Below are 17572 nucleotides of genomic sequence, written 5' to 3' on the forward strand. Positions count from 1 at the left end.
AGACTATTGAACCGCGTTACCTGCCCTGGACTGGGACTCACAGAATATTAGGAAAGAAATGTTGGCGAGGGTTAAGATTTAGTCAAATGAATTTTTGTTGCTTCAAGTTCATTTTAAAGTTTGCATTTTTTTTTTAAAACTATGCAGTGGTGAAGAATCTAATAGCTTTCAGGACATTATGCTGCTCTGGCCTTCATTCATGCGAAAGCTCTAGCACTTTTACTCACTGGTGCTTTTGTACAAATACATCTACACAGTTTTTCCAGGATAAATCGTGGTATTCAAATATTCAGTATATTGAATATTTCAGCATCATTGGAATTTGTGGCCAAGAATTCATATAAAAGATTATCTAGAACAAATATTTAATGATTATACCTATTATACAAGCAAATGGACAAATAACAAGGAAAAGAGCCAGTGCTGCCATATCTATATATCTGATAAGGTTGTCTTTCTTTTTTGAAGATGACCATGACATTAGGGAGGTGATGCCATGACACAAGCACATGAATTGCATTAGAGTGTGTGTGTGGGGGGGTGCTGTGCTAAGTCACCAGCCTCACCTTCTCCAGAACCATCTGGATCCAGTGGCCAGATATGGATCAGGACAACAGGAGATGGCCCAGGATGCAGGGCAATCAAGGTGATGTGACTTGCTTAAGGTCACACAACAGCTAGTGAGTGTCAAGTGTCTGAGGCTGGATTTGAACTCCAGTCCTCGTTGAATCCAAGACCAGTGCTCCACCCACTTTGACACCTAGCTTCCCTTAATATTTGTAAGTCAAGCATAATTTTACAGTCAAGATTTCGAGTTAGTCTTCATGTTTATAGATAAAGCTTGAACTCACAGGTCATGTGGCCTCTAGAAAACTCCAGTGCACACTTGGGAGAGAAGAGTGGGAAAAGGCTAATAAATTTTTAGTATTATGATGAAGTTAGGTCATGTGAGAATCTGTGTACTTCTCTGTGTGGCTCATTTATGTCCCCTGCACCGTAACCCAAGCCCATTTTTTAAGGGAGGTAGTAATGAATATAATCCCCATGTTTCTGGCCACAGTTTGCACACGAACTTGTTCTTTTCCTGACTTGGCTGATGTTTCTTCTGTACGTCCTTGGCAAGATGATGGTCTCATCTTAGTGAGGCTCACTGGCAGTCTCTGAAGAGTTGATCATTTGAACAATGTCCCTCCCAACTTTGACTTTTAATGACTTCATTAAATTTCTAGAACCATATTTGGATCCAAGATCATTTTAATGCTGTATTTTTCTACTACCATGGAGCTCCAATCTTGGTTATATTGGTTTTGATTTTGCAAAAACTTCAATTCAATGTAATGAAAATTATTCATTTTAAATTTTATTGTGTTTTCTCTTTCTTCTTTGGTCTGAAACTATCCCCCTTTCCTTAGATTACACATTTAAAGTAGTCCCTGTTCTCTTAATTGGCTTATGTTATTACACCTTTTATGTATGTAGAAGTCCTGTGTCCATTTTGGCCTAATCTTGGAATAGGGTGTGAGATGCTGGTCTGTGTCTTCCAGCACAGCATTTCCTGCTGTTCCCAGCAGTTTTTATCAAAAAAGTTTTTCCCCAGAAACTGTTTGATAAACCCAAAGATTCCACCTTCTGGGATAAGCTGCATACTTGGTTTTATTTTGTCTTTGCAATGCAATATGGTTAAGTGACTTGCCCAAGGTCACACAGCTAGGCAATTATTTAGTATCTGAGGTCGGATTTGAACTCAGGTCTTCTTCAAGACTGGTGTCCTATCTGTTGTGCCACCTTGCTGCCCCTGCTACATACTTTTTATTTCATTATTTTTTTATTTTTTAGCAAGATTTTATTTATTTTTGAATTTTACAATTTTTCCCCTAATCTTACTTCCCCCCACCCCAAGAAGGCAGTCTGGTTTACATTCATCTAAATTGAATGTGATGAGAGAGAAACCATATCCTTAAGAAAAATAAAGTATAAGATTAACAAAATTATATAATGCTTTTTGGTTGTTTTTTTCTTTAAATCAAGGTAATAATTTTTGGTCTTTGTTTAATCTTTCTTTCTCTGGATACAGATGGTATTCTCCATCACAGAAACTCCCAAATTGTCCCTGGTTGTTGCACTGAAGGTTGATCATCACCCCCATGCTGCTGTTAGGGTGTACAATGTTCTTCTGGTTCTGCTCAACTTGTTCAGCATCAGTTCATGCAAATCCCTCCAGGTTTCCCTGAATTCCCCTCCCTCCTGGGTTTTTTCTTTTTTCTTTTTTTTTTTACAAGATTTTATTTATTTTGAGTTTTAGAATTTTTTTCCCCTCATCTTACTTCCCTTCCCCACCTCCAAAGAAGGCAGTTTGTTAGTCTTTACATTGGTTCCATGGTGTACATTGATCCAAATTGAGTGTGATGAGAGAGAAATCATATCCTTAAGGAAGAAACATAAAGTCTATGAGACAGCAAGATCAGACAACAAGATATCAGTTTTTTTTTTTTTTCTAAATTTAAGGTAATAGTTCTTGGTCTTTGTTCAGACTCCGCAGTTTTTTTTTTAATATGACTCAGTTCTCTGTATATTTTAGAAATGAATCCTTTGTCAGAATCATTAGTTGTAAAGATTGTTTCCCAGTTTGCTACATTTCTTTTGATCTTGGTTACAGTCGTTTTGTCTGTGCAAAAGCCTTTTAATTTAATGTAATTGAAATCATCTAGTTTGTTTTTGGTGATGTTTTCCATCTCTTCCTTAGTCATAAACTGCTTTTCTTTCCATAGATCTGAAAGCTAAACTAGTTTTTGATCTTCTAATTTGCTTATAGTATTTGTTTTTTATGTCTAAATCCTGTGTCCAGTTGGATCTTACCTTGGTACAGGGTGTGAGGTGTTGGTCTAATCCAAGTTTCTGCCATACTAACTTCCAATGTTCTTAACAATTTTTATCAAAGAGAGAGTTTTTTAATCCCAATAGCTGGACTCTTTGGGTTTATCAAATAGCAGATGACTAATCATTTCCTGCTATTGCACCTAGTCTATTCCACCGATTCACCACTCTGTTTCTTAACCAATACCAGACAGTTTTGATGACTGATGCCTTATAATACAATTTTAGATCTGATAGGGCTAAGCCACCTTCTTTTGCACTTTTTTTCCAGTATATATCCCTGGAGATTTTTTACTTTATTTCTCAATATAAAGTTGTCTGAGGTTATTTTTGAATGGGATTTCTCTTTCAAGCTCTTTCTGCTGCATCTTTCTAGTCATATATAGAAATGTTGTGGATTTATGAGTTTATTTTTATATCCTGTAACTTTGCTAAAGTCTCTAATTATTTCTAGTAGTTTTTTTAGATGATTTCTTGGGATTCTCTAGGTATACCATCATGTCATCTGCAAAGAGTGAGAGTTTTGTGTCTCCATTCCTAATTCTAATTGCCACATGCTTTTTTAGACAGGATCTTTGTCTCTGTTCACCTGGGTCAACAGCCACAGTAAGAAACAAGCCCTCTGAATGAGCTTCAGGGCAGTTGAATTGCACAGAGGTCCCTTAAGGTTGCCACAGCTCATGCCATTGACATAGTTACAGAAATATGAGAGTGGGCGTCCCATCTAGAACACTTTATCTTACCTCCATAGTAGGTAGGCACCATGGATAATACTTAAGTATAGACTCACACTCCTTGCACTTGGTCCCTGATCTCTCCCCTTCTGCTTCCCTTCCCCAGCTCAAACCAGAGCTGCTCAACAGATCATTCTGGGTATTTCCAACACCATTCCAATACCCCTGTGCCTCCCCTCCCAGCCTTCAGGCCTCCCAGTCATTCCTGGGTGCCCTGGCTGCTCTTTCTGGTCAAATGATGACCCTTCTGCAGCCTGTGCTTCAGTTCTCATTGATTCCAGGGCTGGTGTTTTATCTACTGTGCCACCTAGCTGCGCCCCCCCCTGCCCCATGTCTGTTTCCTTGTCACCCTTTCAACATTTGTCCTTTACCTTTTTTGTCATAATTATAAAGATAGTGACATAAAAATTCAGGTGCTAATATTTGGATTTTTGTAATTATTAGTGGTTTGTGACTTTTTTATATAGCAACTGATGAAATTGGATTTCTTTGAGAACTCTTTGTTCATAACCTCTTTCATATTCTTTATATACTATAGAAATATGATCTTTAGAGAAGACTGCTGCAAATATTCCCCATTTCGCATTTTAATTTTAGCTGCATTTTTGTATAAAAAAAGTATGTAAACAAAATTGTCCATTTCGCCCTCTGTGACCTTTTGTACCCTGTTTGATCACAAATTCTATATGTAGATTGGACAGGTAATTTATTTTTTGCTCTTCTAATTCAGTTGTGAAGCCACCTTTTATATCTTTGTGTGCGCTTGTGTGTGTGTGTGTATCTTAATCTTTGGGATTAATCTTGTTTAGAGGTTGGTCTCAGCCTAATTTCTGCCCTCCCTAGTTTCTAGTTTTCTTGAAAGTATTTGTTAAATAAAGTTTTAGCACCTCTTTCAAATGTTTTTTCTTTAGCGACTGGAGCCTAAGGTGTGCTGATTTCTGTACTTTAGGTGCTTTGGCTGTTTCACCAGTTGTTTTTTTAATCAGTGTCACCAAATCATCTCAGTCGTCATATCCATTCACATTTCTGACCTTTTGTTCTTTAAGGTGAATTCTGATATGTTTTTCTAGCTGTATAAATTATTTCTTTTTTCTTGATGACAAAGAATAAATGACTTTATTTGTGTCAGTTTTATTGGCTTGGCCTACTCAAGAACTTTTGATTTGTCTCCTTATTGAAACTGTTTTCATTTCTAGAAAGTATTGTAGTTATATTTATGTGTATCTTGCTAGATAGACTCCCAACTTCATTCTGTAATTATTTTCAATGAAATTTCTTTTTTAAAAATATCTTGCTTATGTATGCCAATGATTTATGTGGATTTATTTCATATCCTACAACTTTGCTAAAGTTTCTTCTATTTTTTAATTGCCTCTGTAGAAGTCTCTAAGAAAATACTTCTAGCACTTGCAGAATTTTGCCTATTTTTATTCCCTCAGTTTCCTATTGTGTTCATTTGCTTTAGGTTATTAATATATTATATTAGGTTTATTTTATGTATATTTATGTATTATATTATAATATATTTAGCTTATTAGTGTATTATATATCCTATTACTATATAAAATAATCAGAGATAATTTGTTGTAAGGAAATACTCATACAACTTTTTTTTTTTTTTTTTTTTTTTTGCATGGTAGTCTTAGTTGAGTGCAGGGATCCCAATTAAGGATCCCTGGCTCATTTCCTTGGGGCAGTTTAAGTGCATGCTTTTTGCAATGATAACCCACAAGATTTTTGCTTTCTGGATTCATCTACACTTGGTTTTCATCTTTCCTCCTTTTGAGGGAGTTTTTGGGAGTTAGTGGGGACTAGAGGAAGACAATATGGTCACTGCGGTAGTTGTAGCTTGCCTGTTGGAGAAGCAGGCTCAGCCCAGGAGGCCTTCCCAGAGCTCGCCACGAGATTTGGGCAAAGCTGGAGCATCGGAATCACCAAGCCTGGCCAGAAAGGGAACAGAATCTGAAAAAGAAAAGTTGTAGCACCTTTTTCCAATTTAATATCATGACTACCAAATACTAAAGGGGGAAACCCAGAAGGTTAATGAAGCTTTGACAGGATCTTTGGCCAAGTGATCCATTTGAATAAAAAGCCCAGAATAATTTGTTAAGAGCTCCATAATTGTACATACATTTATGATCAGTCCCTTGTTTGAATGTTTGAGACAGAATCAATCATATTCTAGTATACTGAAAAGGTATGATTTATTTTTTCTATATATATATATATATATATGTATATATATATTGATATTTTTATTGTTTTAATTTACCCAGTTATATGTAAAATAAAAAATTTAGCATTCATTTTTAAAACAGTTGAGTTCTAAATTCTATCTCCTCCTTCCCCTTCATCCCCCCCATTGAGAAAACAAGAAGTTTGGTAGATTATTCATGTCTTGTACTGACACTTTATAAACAAGAACAGAACATCTGATTTATCAGACCTAACTAAGTCTCTCATACTTGACTTGTAGTGGACATTTTTTTATTTTATTTTACTTGTAGTGTGAAAATTTCTCTTAATTCACTCACAGGGAGAAACAGAAAGAGACCTCGATAGTAAGAAAATCAAACTGGAGAAAGAAACCAAAATCTGCACCTCTTCTTCTGCTCACAAAGACTCGAGTAAAACGAGGTAAGTGTCAAGATGTACCCACCGGAGAAGAAGATCATTCCAGCCTATCCTACTGGAGCACTCCCCTACAACTTCTTATGAGCCTTAGAAATACAACCCCCTAAAAAGGTTCATTGCTGTTAAAGTTCATAGATTTAATGGGTGAAAGTGCATTTGTTTGAAATTGTGCTGATACCCATTAAAATATGCCGAATGTGATTTAGTGCGTCTATAAAGGTAAATGTTATTTTCTTCCTGAGAGTATTACCTTGCTGATGAATACCAGTTCACATTGCTGTACGTTTGGGAATACCAGAAGTGAAATGAAAATTTATACATATCTTGAACTTATCCTTTTTTTAACCCTGTAAATTCTAGGTGTTATTAATATTTTCCTTTTTTCTAGTACTTAATTTTTTAAAAACCTTGCCTGCATACTCTGCCTTCTCTTCTTACTTCTCTTGCCACAGTTTCATCCTCATTCCCTTTCATCTGGGCTGTTGAATTAGGATTGACAAATCTCCCTTCCAATCTTTTCTTTTCAAGTTTATCCTCAGGTCAGCCTGTCACAGAGCCACCACCCACCCACAACTGGACCCTGGGAAGCATGACTGTTCTCCTGAATGTGCCCCAGCCTCCTCTCTCTCAAATGTCAGTCTTCTGAGTCTTTTTAAATGTCCAAATTCTACCTCCCTTCTGGCCTCAGGTCTTGCAATGAGGCAGCCTGGTAGTTTTTGTGTCATTGACCTTTCTTTGGAAGTCTGCTCAATATGAATTGCTTATCAAAAGTAATATTTTTTAATTCTTAAAACACATGATTACAAATAAAAAACAATTACATGAAATACAGTTATCAAATTAACAAAAAAGTCCACAGACCCCAGTTTAAGAACCTCTGGTCTTGAGTTCAAAGTCTGGGCTTGTCTTTTAGGTTTATAGAGAAGTAGAGATAAAATGTCACCTACAGAAGAGAGTTGGTCCAGATTGAAGACAATAGATCACTGTCCCAGGCAGATTCTGGGAGCAGGAAGCCTTTGATTTAGCCCTTGATAGATGTTTAGAGGCCTTTTTGTGAGCAGCAAAAAAAAAAAAAAAAAAAAAAGACAAATGTGAAGAGTCGTCCTTGAGGATTGGGGAAGAGAGTCTGTTAAGGAAGAAGAAAGAGCACTTTCCGGAGGTGGATTGGAGCTGCTCCAGGTGCTGGCCCAGACAGGATCCCCATGTGTTGAGTTGTGATAGGGAGCTGATTCTAGGCAGGGACATTGTGGAGAAGACAGTGCAGTAGTTAAAAAGACCTCGTCATGAGGAGGAAAAGACCAATTATAGAGATTAGGAAGGAGGATTTATTAGGATTTCACACCCAAGTGAATATGTCAGGAGAGGGAGTCACCATTGATGACAGGAGGAGTCTAGCCTAGCTTCTAGAAGGTTTGGGTGCTGGGATTATGAGTACAGAAGTAAGGAGGAGGAGTCAGTTCGGCAGAAACTTGTTTGAGGGTTTCTTGTTTGAGATACAAGTTGAAAGAACAGAAGGTAGAAACGTCCAAAAGATTAAACCTAAGATTGGCTTATTTATTTAAGGCTAGAATTGTTATTACTATATTTTCCTAATAATTCTTCCATCTTATATAAAACATCCCTATTAGGCAACAACAATAAATAGTGGTAATTGTTCTATTTTACCATTGTAAGAATTAAAAGAAAAATTTTTTTGAAATAGCTAGTAATTTATGTGAAGATTATCACTCATTTCACCTACACAATGATGCTTTTTTTATTATCAGAAACTTAAAATGATAAGAACTTTCCTCCTAAGTAAAAGCATTATACATTTGAATCACACTTCAGATTTTCTGACTTAACTTTAAGGGTCATACAGGAAGATCTTGGGAATAGAGGAAATGACAGTGACTATGTTCACTGAATAACTGACTTTCTGTATTCTCTGTAAGCTATTATTTTTGTTGAGAGTCAACCTAGCCTTTTCTAATAATTAAATGGTATTTTGACTTATTTGTTTTAGTCAGGTAACACCTAGGTCTCTTTCTTCTTTCCCTGTCTCCCCCCCACCCCATTTCCCTCCTTATTCCCCCTTCTCTATCTCATTTAGTGATTTTCATTACAGTCTTGATGTGGTTGTTCCTTCCATTTCTGCTGTGACAAAAACTGGATCTCTGCTTGCCTCCCTCTGTATCAGTTATATCTTCTCATGCTTCTCTTAATACTCAATAGTTGTCATTTCAGATGGCAGAGGAGTATTAGATTCCTTCATTACAGTTTGGGGAGCTCCAGACCTCTAGGGAATATCTCCTAGATTCCGAGCTCTTTACCATAATAAAAAAAATCATGCTGTGAATATTTTGTTATGCATAGTAACCTTTTCCTCCATCTTTGATCTCTTGACCTCTTTGAGGCACACACCTAGTATAATTTTTTTAAGTATAATTCAAAATTGTTTTAGGATTAGTTTTCCAAAGGCAACAGAACTTCCCCTGAGATTTTCTTTCATTCCTGTTATAGGCCTATGAGTTTTTATTTGTATATTTAATGCAAAACAGTAGTTTCTCTCCCCCCGCCCCATTCTTGACTCATAATTCAACTGAATCAAATTCTTATGACCCCAGTAGCTTATTTTAATTGAAGTCACAGCATTGAGGTCATAGCCAGATCTAGTCTTGACTGTTGTTCCTCTTCAGATTGCCGAAGCCCTCCTCAGACTTCCCGAAGAAGGAACCAGCGCAGCTTCCATCAGTGTCTCCCTCCCCCAAAGCAACCAAGAACGTCCATAAAAGACCAAGACCTGAGAGCCAGCCCAGTGGCCAGGGGCACTCCAGAGGTTCCAGCACCACCAAGGAGAGCCAGAGAGAGTCTTCCTCTAAGCATAGGAAAGTGGAAGCAAAGCCTTCTGGAAATCCTACAAGTAATAAAGTGAGTACCTAGCGAAATGGGTTCCCGACATTCAGATAAGGTTGATTTGCTTTGCAAAGTAGATTTGTTTTTTAGAAAATCCATGTGAGTGTATGCTGTTAGATATGTTATTTTCCATACATATTCCATACATATCATAGCCCTTAGATTTCTCAAATTTAACTGTAATAACTTATTTGACACTGTTTACTTAGATTGTCACATTTCCACATTATCCAGCTGATTTTTTTTTTTTTTTGCAAGGCAGATGGGGTTAAGTGACTTGCCCAAGGCCACACAGCTAAGTAATTATTAAGTGTTTGAGATTGGATTTGAACCCAGTTACTCCTGACTCCAGGGCCGGTGCTTTATCCACTGTGCCACCTAGCCACCCCCTAGCTGATCTTTTTTTTAGTTGAAAACTGCAATTTTATGTTTTGTACAAGTGATAATCCTTAAAATTGCACACAAGCTCTTCAGGTGATTCAATACCTTAAAAATGATGGCATTTTATTTTTATGTCCTCCATTGTGTTCCTCTCCCTTCTCCCTCCTAGAAAGCCTTCTCTTAGAATAATGAAATTTAACTTGAGCAAAACGAAGTAGCATAATAAAAATGTTCACTTTTACCAACGGAAGAAGAAGAGGCTTTCTCTTTATCTTCTTTTGGGGGGACAGGGTAAGCTATTTCAATATAAATTTGAAAAAGTTAGTTTTATGTTGCTGTTCTGTCCTCTACATTTAGTGTTTTCCTACTTTTGTTTACCTCCCCTTGAGTCAGTTCCATTCTTTTCTTACATTGCTTCTCAGAGAATAACCCATTCCACTCAAACAGTATAATTTTTGTAGCATTCACTAATCAATGATCATTTACATTGCTTTCACTTTTGTTACTATAAAAATTGCTGCTGTCTAGGGAGCCTTTATTTGTTTTTATCACTAACTTCCCTATGTAGATACCTAGCATTGAATTTTCTGGGTTTAAAAATGCTTAAAATATTTTACTTTCTTTGCAAAATTCCAAATTGCTGGATATATCACTAGGCCCATCTTTCCCTAATCCAAGTTTCAAGTAGAATGAAAATTTCCCAATAATAGAGTGATTTCTAGTTATATATTTTTTTTTTGTGGGAGGTAGGTCAGTCAGAGTTAAGTGACTCCCCATGGGTTATACAACTAGTAAGTATCTGAGGTGGGAGTTGAACTCCTCCTGACTCCAAGACTAATGCTTATCCATTGTACTTAGCTGCTCCTTACAAATCTTTATTATGTACTGCTTTCTTTTCTTTTGAAGTATATAATAATTTCAACATCTTATTTTCAAAACTGTTATAATTCTCTACTTTTTTCTTTTTATTTATTTTGAGTTTTACAGTTTTTCCCCTAATCTTACTCCCCCCCAAGGCAATTTGCCGGTCTTTCCCTTGTTTCCATGGTATACATTGATCCAAATTTAATGCAATGAGAGAGAAATCATATCCTTAAGGAAGAAACACAAAGTATATGAGATAGCAAGATCAGACAATAAGATATCATTTTTTTTTTCTAAATTCAAGGTAATAGTCCTTGCTCTTTGTTCAGACTCCACAGTTGTTTCTCTGGATACAAATGGTATTCTCCATTGCAGATTACCCCCATATCGTCCGTGATTGTTGCATTGATGGAATGAGCAAGTCCATCAAGGTTGATCCTCATGCCCATGTTGCTGTTAGGGTATCCAATGTTCTTCTGGTCCTGCTCATCTCACTCAGCATCAGCTCATGCAAATCCCTCCAGGCTTCCCTGAAATCCTGTCCCTCCTGGTTTCTAATAGAACAATAGTGTTCCATGTATATATATGCGATAGTTTGCTAAGAAATTCCCCAATTAAAAGACAATTACTTGATTTCCAATTCTTTGCTACCACAAATAGAGCTGCTATGAATATTTTTGAACAAGTGATGTTTTTACCCTTTTTCATGATCTCTTCAGGGTATAGATCCAGTAGTTGTATTGCTGGATCAAAGGGTATGTACATGATTATTAAGTGTCTGAGACTGGATTTGAACCCAGGTACTCCTGACTCCAAGGCCGGTGCTTTATCGACTACGCCACCTACCTGCCTCCTCAACTCTTTTTTAAAAAAAAACAATTAAACATTTTATTTATTTGTTTTTCCTACTACATGCAATGGTAGTTTTCAACAGTTTTATTTTTTTTTTTTTGGCAGGGTTTTTAATTTTATATTTTTCTCCCTTTCCCTGACAGAAAGCAATCTAATCAAGGCTCTACATTTAAAATCATGCTAAACATAGATGCATATTTCATATTGTGAAAGAAGAACCAAATTCATACAGAAGGAAAAAAATTAGTAAGAAAAGATGGCATAATACCGAAGACAAGTTTTAAAAATTGAAGATCAGAGCAGCTAGGTGGCGCAGTGTGTAGAGCACTGACCCTGGAGTCAGGGGTGCCTGAGTTCAAATCTGGCTTCAGACACTTAATAATTACCTAGCTGTGTGACTTTGGGCAAGCCACTTAACTCCATTGCCTTACCAGAAAAAAAAACTGAAGAGTAGGTTTTGGCTTTCATTTAACCTCCACAGCTCTCTCTTTGTAAACGAATGATATTTTCCATCACAAGTCTTTTAGAATTGACTTTGATTATTGTGCTGTTGAAGTGAACAAGTCCATTTCGGTGGTCATCATCCATGTGGTTGTTAATGTGTATCCAATGTTCTTCTGATTCTGCTTATCTCTCTCACATCAGTTCATGCAAATCCCTCCAGGCTTCCCTGAATTCCCGTCCCTCCTGGTTTCTAATAGAACAATAGTGTTCCATGACATACCACAGTTTGCTAAGCCATTCCCCAAATGATGGCCATCTCCTCGGTTTCCAATTCTTTGCCACTACACAAAGAGCTGCCATTGTTACTTTGGTACATGTGGGGTTTTTACCGTTTTTCTTGGATCTCTTCAGGATCCAGACCCTGTGATATGCAGAGAGTCTGCAGTTTTATTCCTCTCTGGAAAGGTTGGATGAGCTCACAGCTCCACCAACAATATATTAGTGTCACAGATTTCTCACATCCTCTCCAACATTGATCATTGTCCTGTCTTGTCATATTGATGCCCTTTTCTTTTTGAAAACATCCTCTCCTCATTCCAAAGACCATTCCTTTATAACTAGTAAGTACTGCTAGCAAAGCCAGTCAGCACATCTGAAAATGCTCTGTTCTGACCCTTCTTTCCCGAAATGTGAATACTCCTCCTTAGTCCTTTATAGTCACAATTAGAGTTTATATTGATCTATGTTCTAAAGTTATTCGTTTACTGGTTTTTTGTTTTTTTCTTTACATTATTATAATGGTCTTGGTTCACCTGGTTTTCCCTATTTTACACTGTTATACTATGTCAGCTTTCTCTGATCTCATGTTCTATATTATTCTATTCTATTCTCTTGAATTCTATTGTGTTCTGTTCCTAGGCCTTCTTTTGTTAACTATTCCTGGTGTCCTTTCTAGTTCTTTGATACTTCCCATATCTATGAAACCTACTCCTTGGGATATAGGTCAAGTTGTTAGATAAAAGGAGAGGTACAGTTGAGAGGGACTTTACTCTGCCATCTTGGCTTCACCTCTTCATGTAATTCCAAATTATTTTTCAGCATAATTGGACAAACCTACATGTCTACCAATGGTAGAAGTGTGCCCATCTTCTTAAAACCTTCTAGCATAAACCATGTCTATCTTCACTGCCAATCTAATATATTGGAAATGAACTTCAGTCCTTTTTATTTGCATTTCTCTCATTATTAGTGATGTGGAGCAATCATTTATATTTCATCTAGCCCAATCTTGTCATTTTATATAATAAAGACAATGAAAACCCTGAAGTTAAGGGATTTGTTGAAGATGGGATGTTAACCTAGGTTCTCTACTTTCAGATCCTGGGTCACAGATAGGGGAATCATTAATGTTTTCGCATGACTTCTCATATTGCTAGGTTCTAAGGTTTGAATGTTAATGGCTTTTAATCTCCTTGCTGCTTTCTTCTCAACTTCTCATACCCTTCATTTTTTAAAACCCAAATTAAAACTATCTGAACCTGTGATCTAAAGCTAAGTGTTTAACTATAATTCTGAGAATTAAGGCAGTTTCCTCTCCTTGCCCCTAATAAAATATCTGATATAATTTTTAAATTGCTATATTTTATATTTTGTTACAAGATAATTTTAACAGTATTTCATATTTTACAAAATTCTTTGGATCAATATGATTATAGAAATTTTAGTACTAAGCTATTTTTGATATAATTAGTTTTCTCTCTAAGCCTACATATTTTATTAATTTTATGAAAATCTTTGAAAATATTATCAAAAAAAAAATGAAAAATCTACTTTAGTGGGAGTTCATTTTTTAATGCTGCCCTCTAGGTGCCTATCACCTCTACTGTGCAACCCCCACCTTGAGCCCTTTTGGGTTTCTGCAGCCCACCCCTCTGCCCTCTGTAAACCATAGCTTCATCTTCTAGTCTTTCCTTCCTACTCCCCCCCCCCATCTTAAAGGGAAAGTTTGGAAGCCTCCCTGAATTCTGTCAGTTGTTCCCAGGGCAGCCGCTCACTCTGTCCTAGAAAAGCTCTTATTATCCCATAGGATTGAGAATCAGGAAGTGGTGTTGTGGAATGAAGTGAGAATTGACCTGCTCGCAGGAAGTCTTAGATTCAAATGTTGTCTCCCAAGTGTCCCAAACAAAACATTTCTTGCATAGCGGGTAGCAAATGTACCTTGGTAAAGAGAGTTTCCTCACCAATAATTCCATTATATAATGAAATCAAAGCTCTTATTTCCCCTCACTCCCCTGCAAAAATTTCCCCCCCATTAAAAATAGCATTTATTTCTTGTTTCAAAATGATTCTCAGTACCCTGCCTTTATGACCTTGCCTTACTTTAGCCACAAGAAACCAAATATTTCATTTCTTCCTCTTTCGTTACTTTCTATTATTTGATCAACTTGTATATTAAATATCCTACTGAACTTTGTGTTCTTTCAAAGAAGTAATTTAAACTTTTCCCTTAAATGGAAAGTACAATTATTTCTTTGATGTTTAGGGTTTAGTGTTGTTTTAGGAACATATAGTATCAACTATTATCTTCTACTTTTCATTCCAAGTTTTCTTTTTATTTCTTCGTTTTCCGAGGACCTTGTAATGAACTTTTTTTGTTTTAGATTTTTGCAAGGCAAATGGGGTTAAGTGGCCTGCCCAAGGCCACACAGCTAGGTAATTATTAAGTGTCTGAGACTGGATTTGAACCCAGGTACTCCTGACTCGAAGGCTGGTGCTTTATCCACTACGCCACCTAGCCGCCCCATTTTTTTTCTATTCTGGATGGTTTTCCATGAACCTTTTAATGTGTTTTTCTTGTTGTCTGCAAAAATGTTATGGTTTTGAAACTTGACTAATATGTTATTTGGTGAATATTGGGATCTTTTTTCTGTTGTTCTGTGGTTTTTCCACAATCTACCCATTTACCATCTGCTTTTTCTGTATAATTGCTTGCTTTCCATTTCATAACTTTTTTCCTGCATGTTCTTATTCCATAAGAATATTATTATTCTTTACTTCTCCATTCCATTTTTCTTTCAGCTTTTTAATTTTATCATTCTCATTTTTTTTTAAGTAATTTTTCTCTTCTGAAAAACATCAGTTTTTTCTTCTTAAGCCTACACCTTCTGGAAAACTTCAGTATTACTTCTATTTCAGAATAATTAGTATTGCTGTCAGATTTTCCTCAGAATTATGATTCAGACGTGTGTGTGTGTGTGTGTGTGTGTGTGTGTGTGGTTTTTGTCCATGAAGACTGCTCTTTTATTTGGATTTTCTATTCCTTCTTGTTGTGCTGCATTTGCCCTGTTCTCTTACTCCTCAGACTTCCAGATGGCGCCCTCACCACTTTGCCACCAGTGCTGCTGCTGCCTTTTCTGGGCACCTTCTTCCTGGTCTGGTTCTCTGGGGCTGCCCTAGCCTTTTGCTCTTAGTTGGTGCAACTTTGTTTTCCTCACCGCCAGATGGCCTCTGTTTCCCTTCTCGGACTCCTTCCTCAGCTTGAGCACTGGTCCCAGATTAGGGGTGCCGCCGCAAGGCAGCTGTGCACCCATTGGACTGCAGGGCGGAGAGGGGAGCAGAGAGCAGCACCGGAGCTGGGCACAGGAGACAGGTGTGGCCACACTCAGACAGGATATCAAGATCGTTGCCTTCCACAGGCTACCCTGGGTTGGAGGGATACTGTAACAGCTGTGAGAAATAGATTTTTTTGGGTATCTATTATCCTGAGTTTTTTTTCATATTTTTACATTTCTCATCTATGGAGTAAGACAATTGTTTCCATAGCATAGTACAATAGAAAAGATGATTATTTGTGGAACTACAAATCAACCATGCACAATCTGCTCTTCCTTGCAAATACACAACAAAATGATCGTGTAAATTTTTTTTTCCTTTTTTCCCCTCCTCCCCTCCCTTAGAGATGACCACCATTAGACACAAATAGAGACCTATGCATGGGCATACACCCATAACCACACTTCTTCAATTCATAATTCTGTTATCAGCTTTTCTTGTGGGTACACTCCTCCCTTTTGTTCCTGTCCTTTCTCTGGTGTCTTGGCCCAGCTACTTGGCAGCTGTCTTGGCTAACTTACCCAGATTCCTCCTTTTCTCTCTCTCCACATAGATAACTTTAATATTTTTTTCTTCATTTTTAAAAATCACCATTGGATTTTACCTCTGGTTTGCAGCTAATTTCCTTCTCATCTTGTTTTAGAGATATAGTCAACTTATTTTAAATTTAAAATCCTTTCAGTATTCGATTAAAAGGAAAAGGGGCAGGAGAGATAAATGGTATGAGTGAACCTATTTGTGACTGACTAGAAGAAGATCTTAGTGGTAGCTACACTGATAAATTGGTTGTTTTCTCTCTTGGGCTCACAGGAGCAAAAAGACCCAACAGAACAGCCTAGGATTTTTCAGTGATCTGAAAAGTCAGTGTGCAATTTTTTTTTTTTTTTGCTCAATTTTGCATTTTTTGAAAGCAAATTGTTAAGACTGGTTTTTGAACTTAGCAACCTGAAATATTGAGTTCTGATCTGTATTATCATTTCTCTAGACATCTCCAGGTGATCTTTTTCCTGTGCCTTCTTTGCCAAATGGTAACTCCAAGCTCACAAAGCATCACGTCAAGTTTGAAAAGTAAGAATTTGAGTTGTTTGGGATTTTTAGAGTCAGTCTCAAATTGCACCTCAGTCATGTTCCTTCTGTGGACTCATTTGTTTTTTTCTCTCCCTTTCAGACAACTTGCTGATTTTCACATGAAAGAAGCCAAGAAGCTGAAGCATAAGGCAGAGTCAATGGTGAGTCCTTTTTTCCTGGCTCTTTTCTTCTGGAAATGTTCTTCTGTTCTGACCTGTTCGGTGCCTTTAGTCATTTTTGCCTAAAAAGCCAGAGAAAATTATAATGGAATACATTTCTTTAACCTCCATGTATTCTAGATTAACATGGACATTTTTGTAAAGTACTACAAATTTTCAGAAAAATTACTGACAAATTCCATGTTATTGGTACAAATTATTTTAAATGTGTGAATTTTTTTTTCTTAATCCCTTATCTATTCCTCTAAAACTTAGTATTTAGTAAAAAGATCAGGTGGCATAGTTTCTGCATAAGTAATAATGTTTATTAATCATGCTAGAATATAATAAATGAAATATAAAAATAAAATGCTTGAATATCAAAGACTCCTTCATGGAGCCCACTCAACATTTATATGACCATGAAAGAGTGAGTGTACCTGGATGCGGAAACTCTGAACACAGGTAATGAGAGTGAATGGTTATTATAGTGGGAGGAACTGGGGTCCAGTGACCATGATCATGCCATTTACTGCCATCACCCTCAGCTTGGGTCTACCTAGACAAGGATCTACCCCATCCCCCCCGCCTGAATGCGCTGAATAAACCATGGATTAAATTCTTTATAAGGTTTCTAGCTCAGTGAGGCAACACCTCTACCAGAGTCTTGCCATGACACATTTTTGGGAAAGGTCTAGGATCTCCCTGTAATTTGTTATTTAATAATCATTTCTCAATTCAAATGTCTGAAAGGCTCATCTGAATACAAATCCAAATTACTTCACAAACAGGTTCTGTACCAGCCCTAAACCAAGGCCAGTCTGAAACACCCAGGGGTAAATCTGGGTAGAGGTCCAATTCACTTGCATAAGTCTCTGCTGTTTCTGATGTACATGACCCAGTCTGCATGTCCGTGACATTTTTACTCTCTCTCCCCCCCCCCCCCCCCCCCCCCCCAGTGGGTCAAGATCCCAGATCGGTCCATCCTCAAAATGAGTTATTTCTGAAGTGGTTTTCATCTTGAAGTGATTCTGGTCATGCTGAATTTCTCAGATG

At 37.1% G+C, this 17572-nt stretch overlaps 1 protein-coding gene across 1 annotated transcript in view; it reads left to right on the top strand.

The window, feature by feature from the left end:
* AFF1 (ALF transcription elongation factor 1) overlaps positions 1 to 17572 on the top strand; it is a 166075-nt gene that overhangs the window by 132974 nt on the left and 15529 nt on the right. The window contains 4 exon segments of the mRNA XM_074228110.1: positions 6145 to 6245; positions 8921 to 9152; positions 16276 to 16358; positions 16459 to 16519. Coding sequence (XP_074084211.1) covers positions 6145 to 6245; positions 8921 to 9152; positions 16276 to 16358; positions 16459 to 16519 — 477 coding nt within the window.

The sequence above is a fragment of the Macrotis lagotis genome, chromosome 3 (genome assembly GCF_037893015.1).
Source record: "Macrotis lagotis isolate mMagLag1 chromosome 3, bilby.v1.9.chrom.fasta, whole genome shotgun sequence".
Lineage (NCBI taxonomy): Eukaryota > Metazoa > Chordata > Mammalia > Peramelemorphia > Peramelidae > Macrotis > Macrotis lagotis.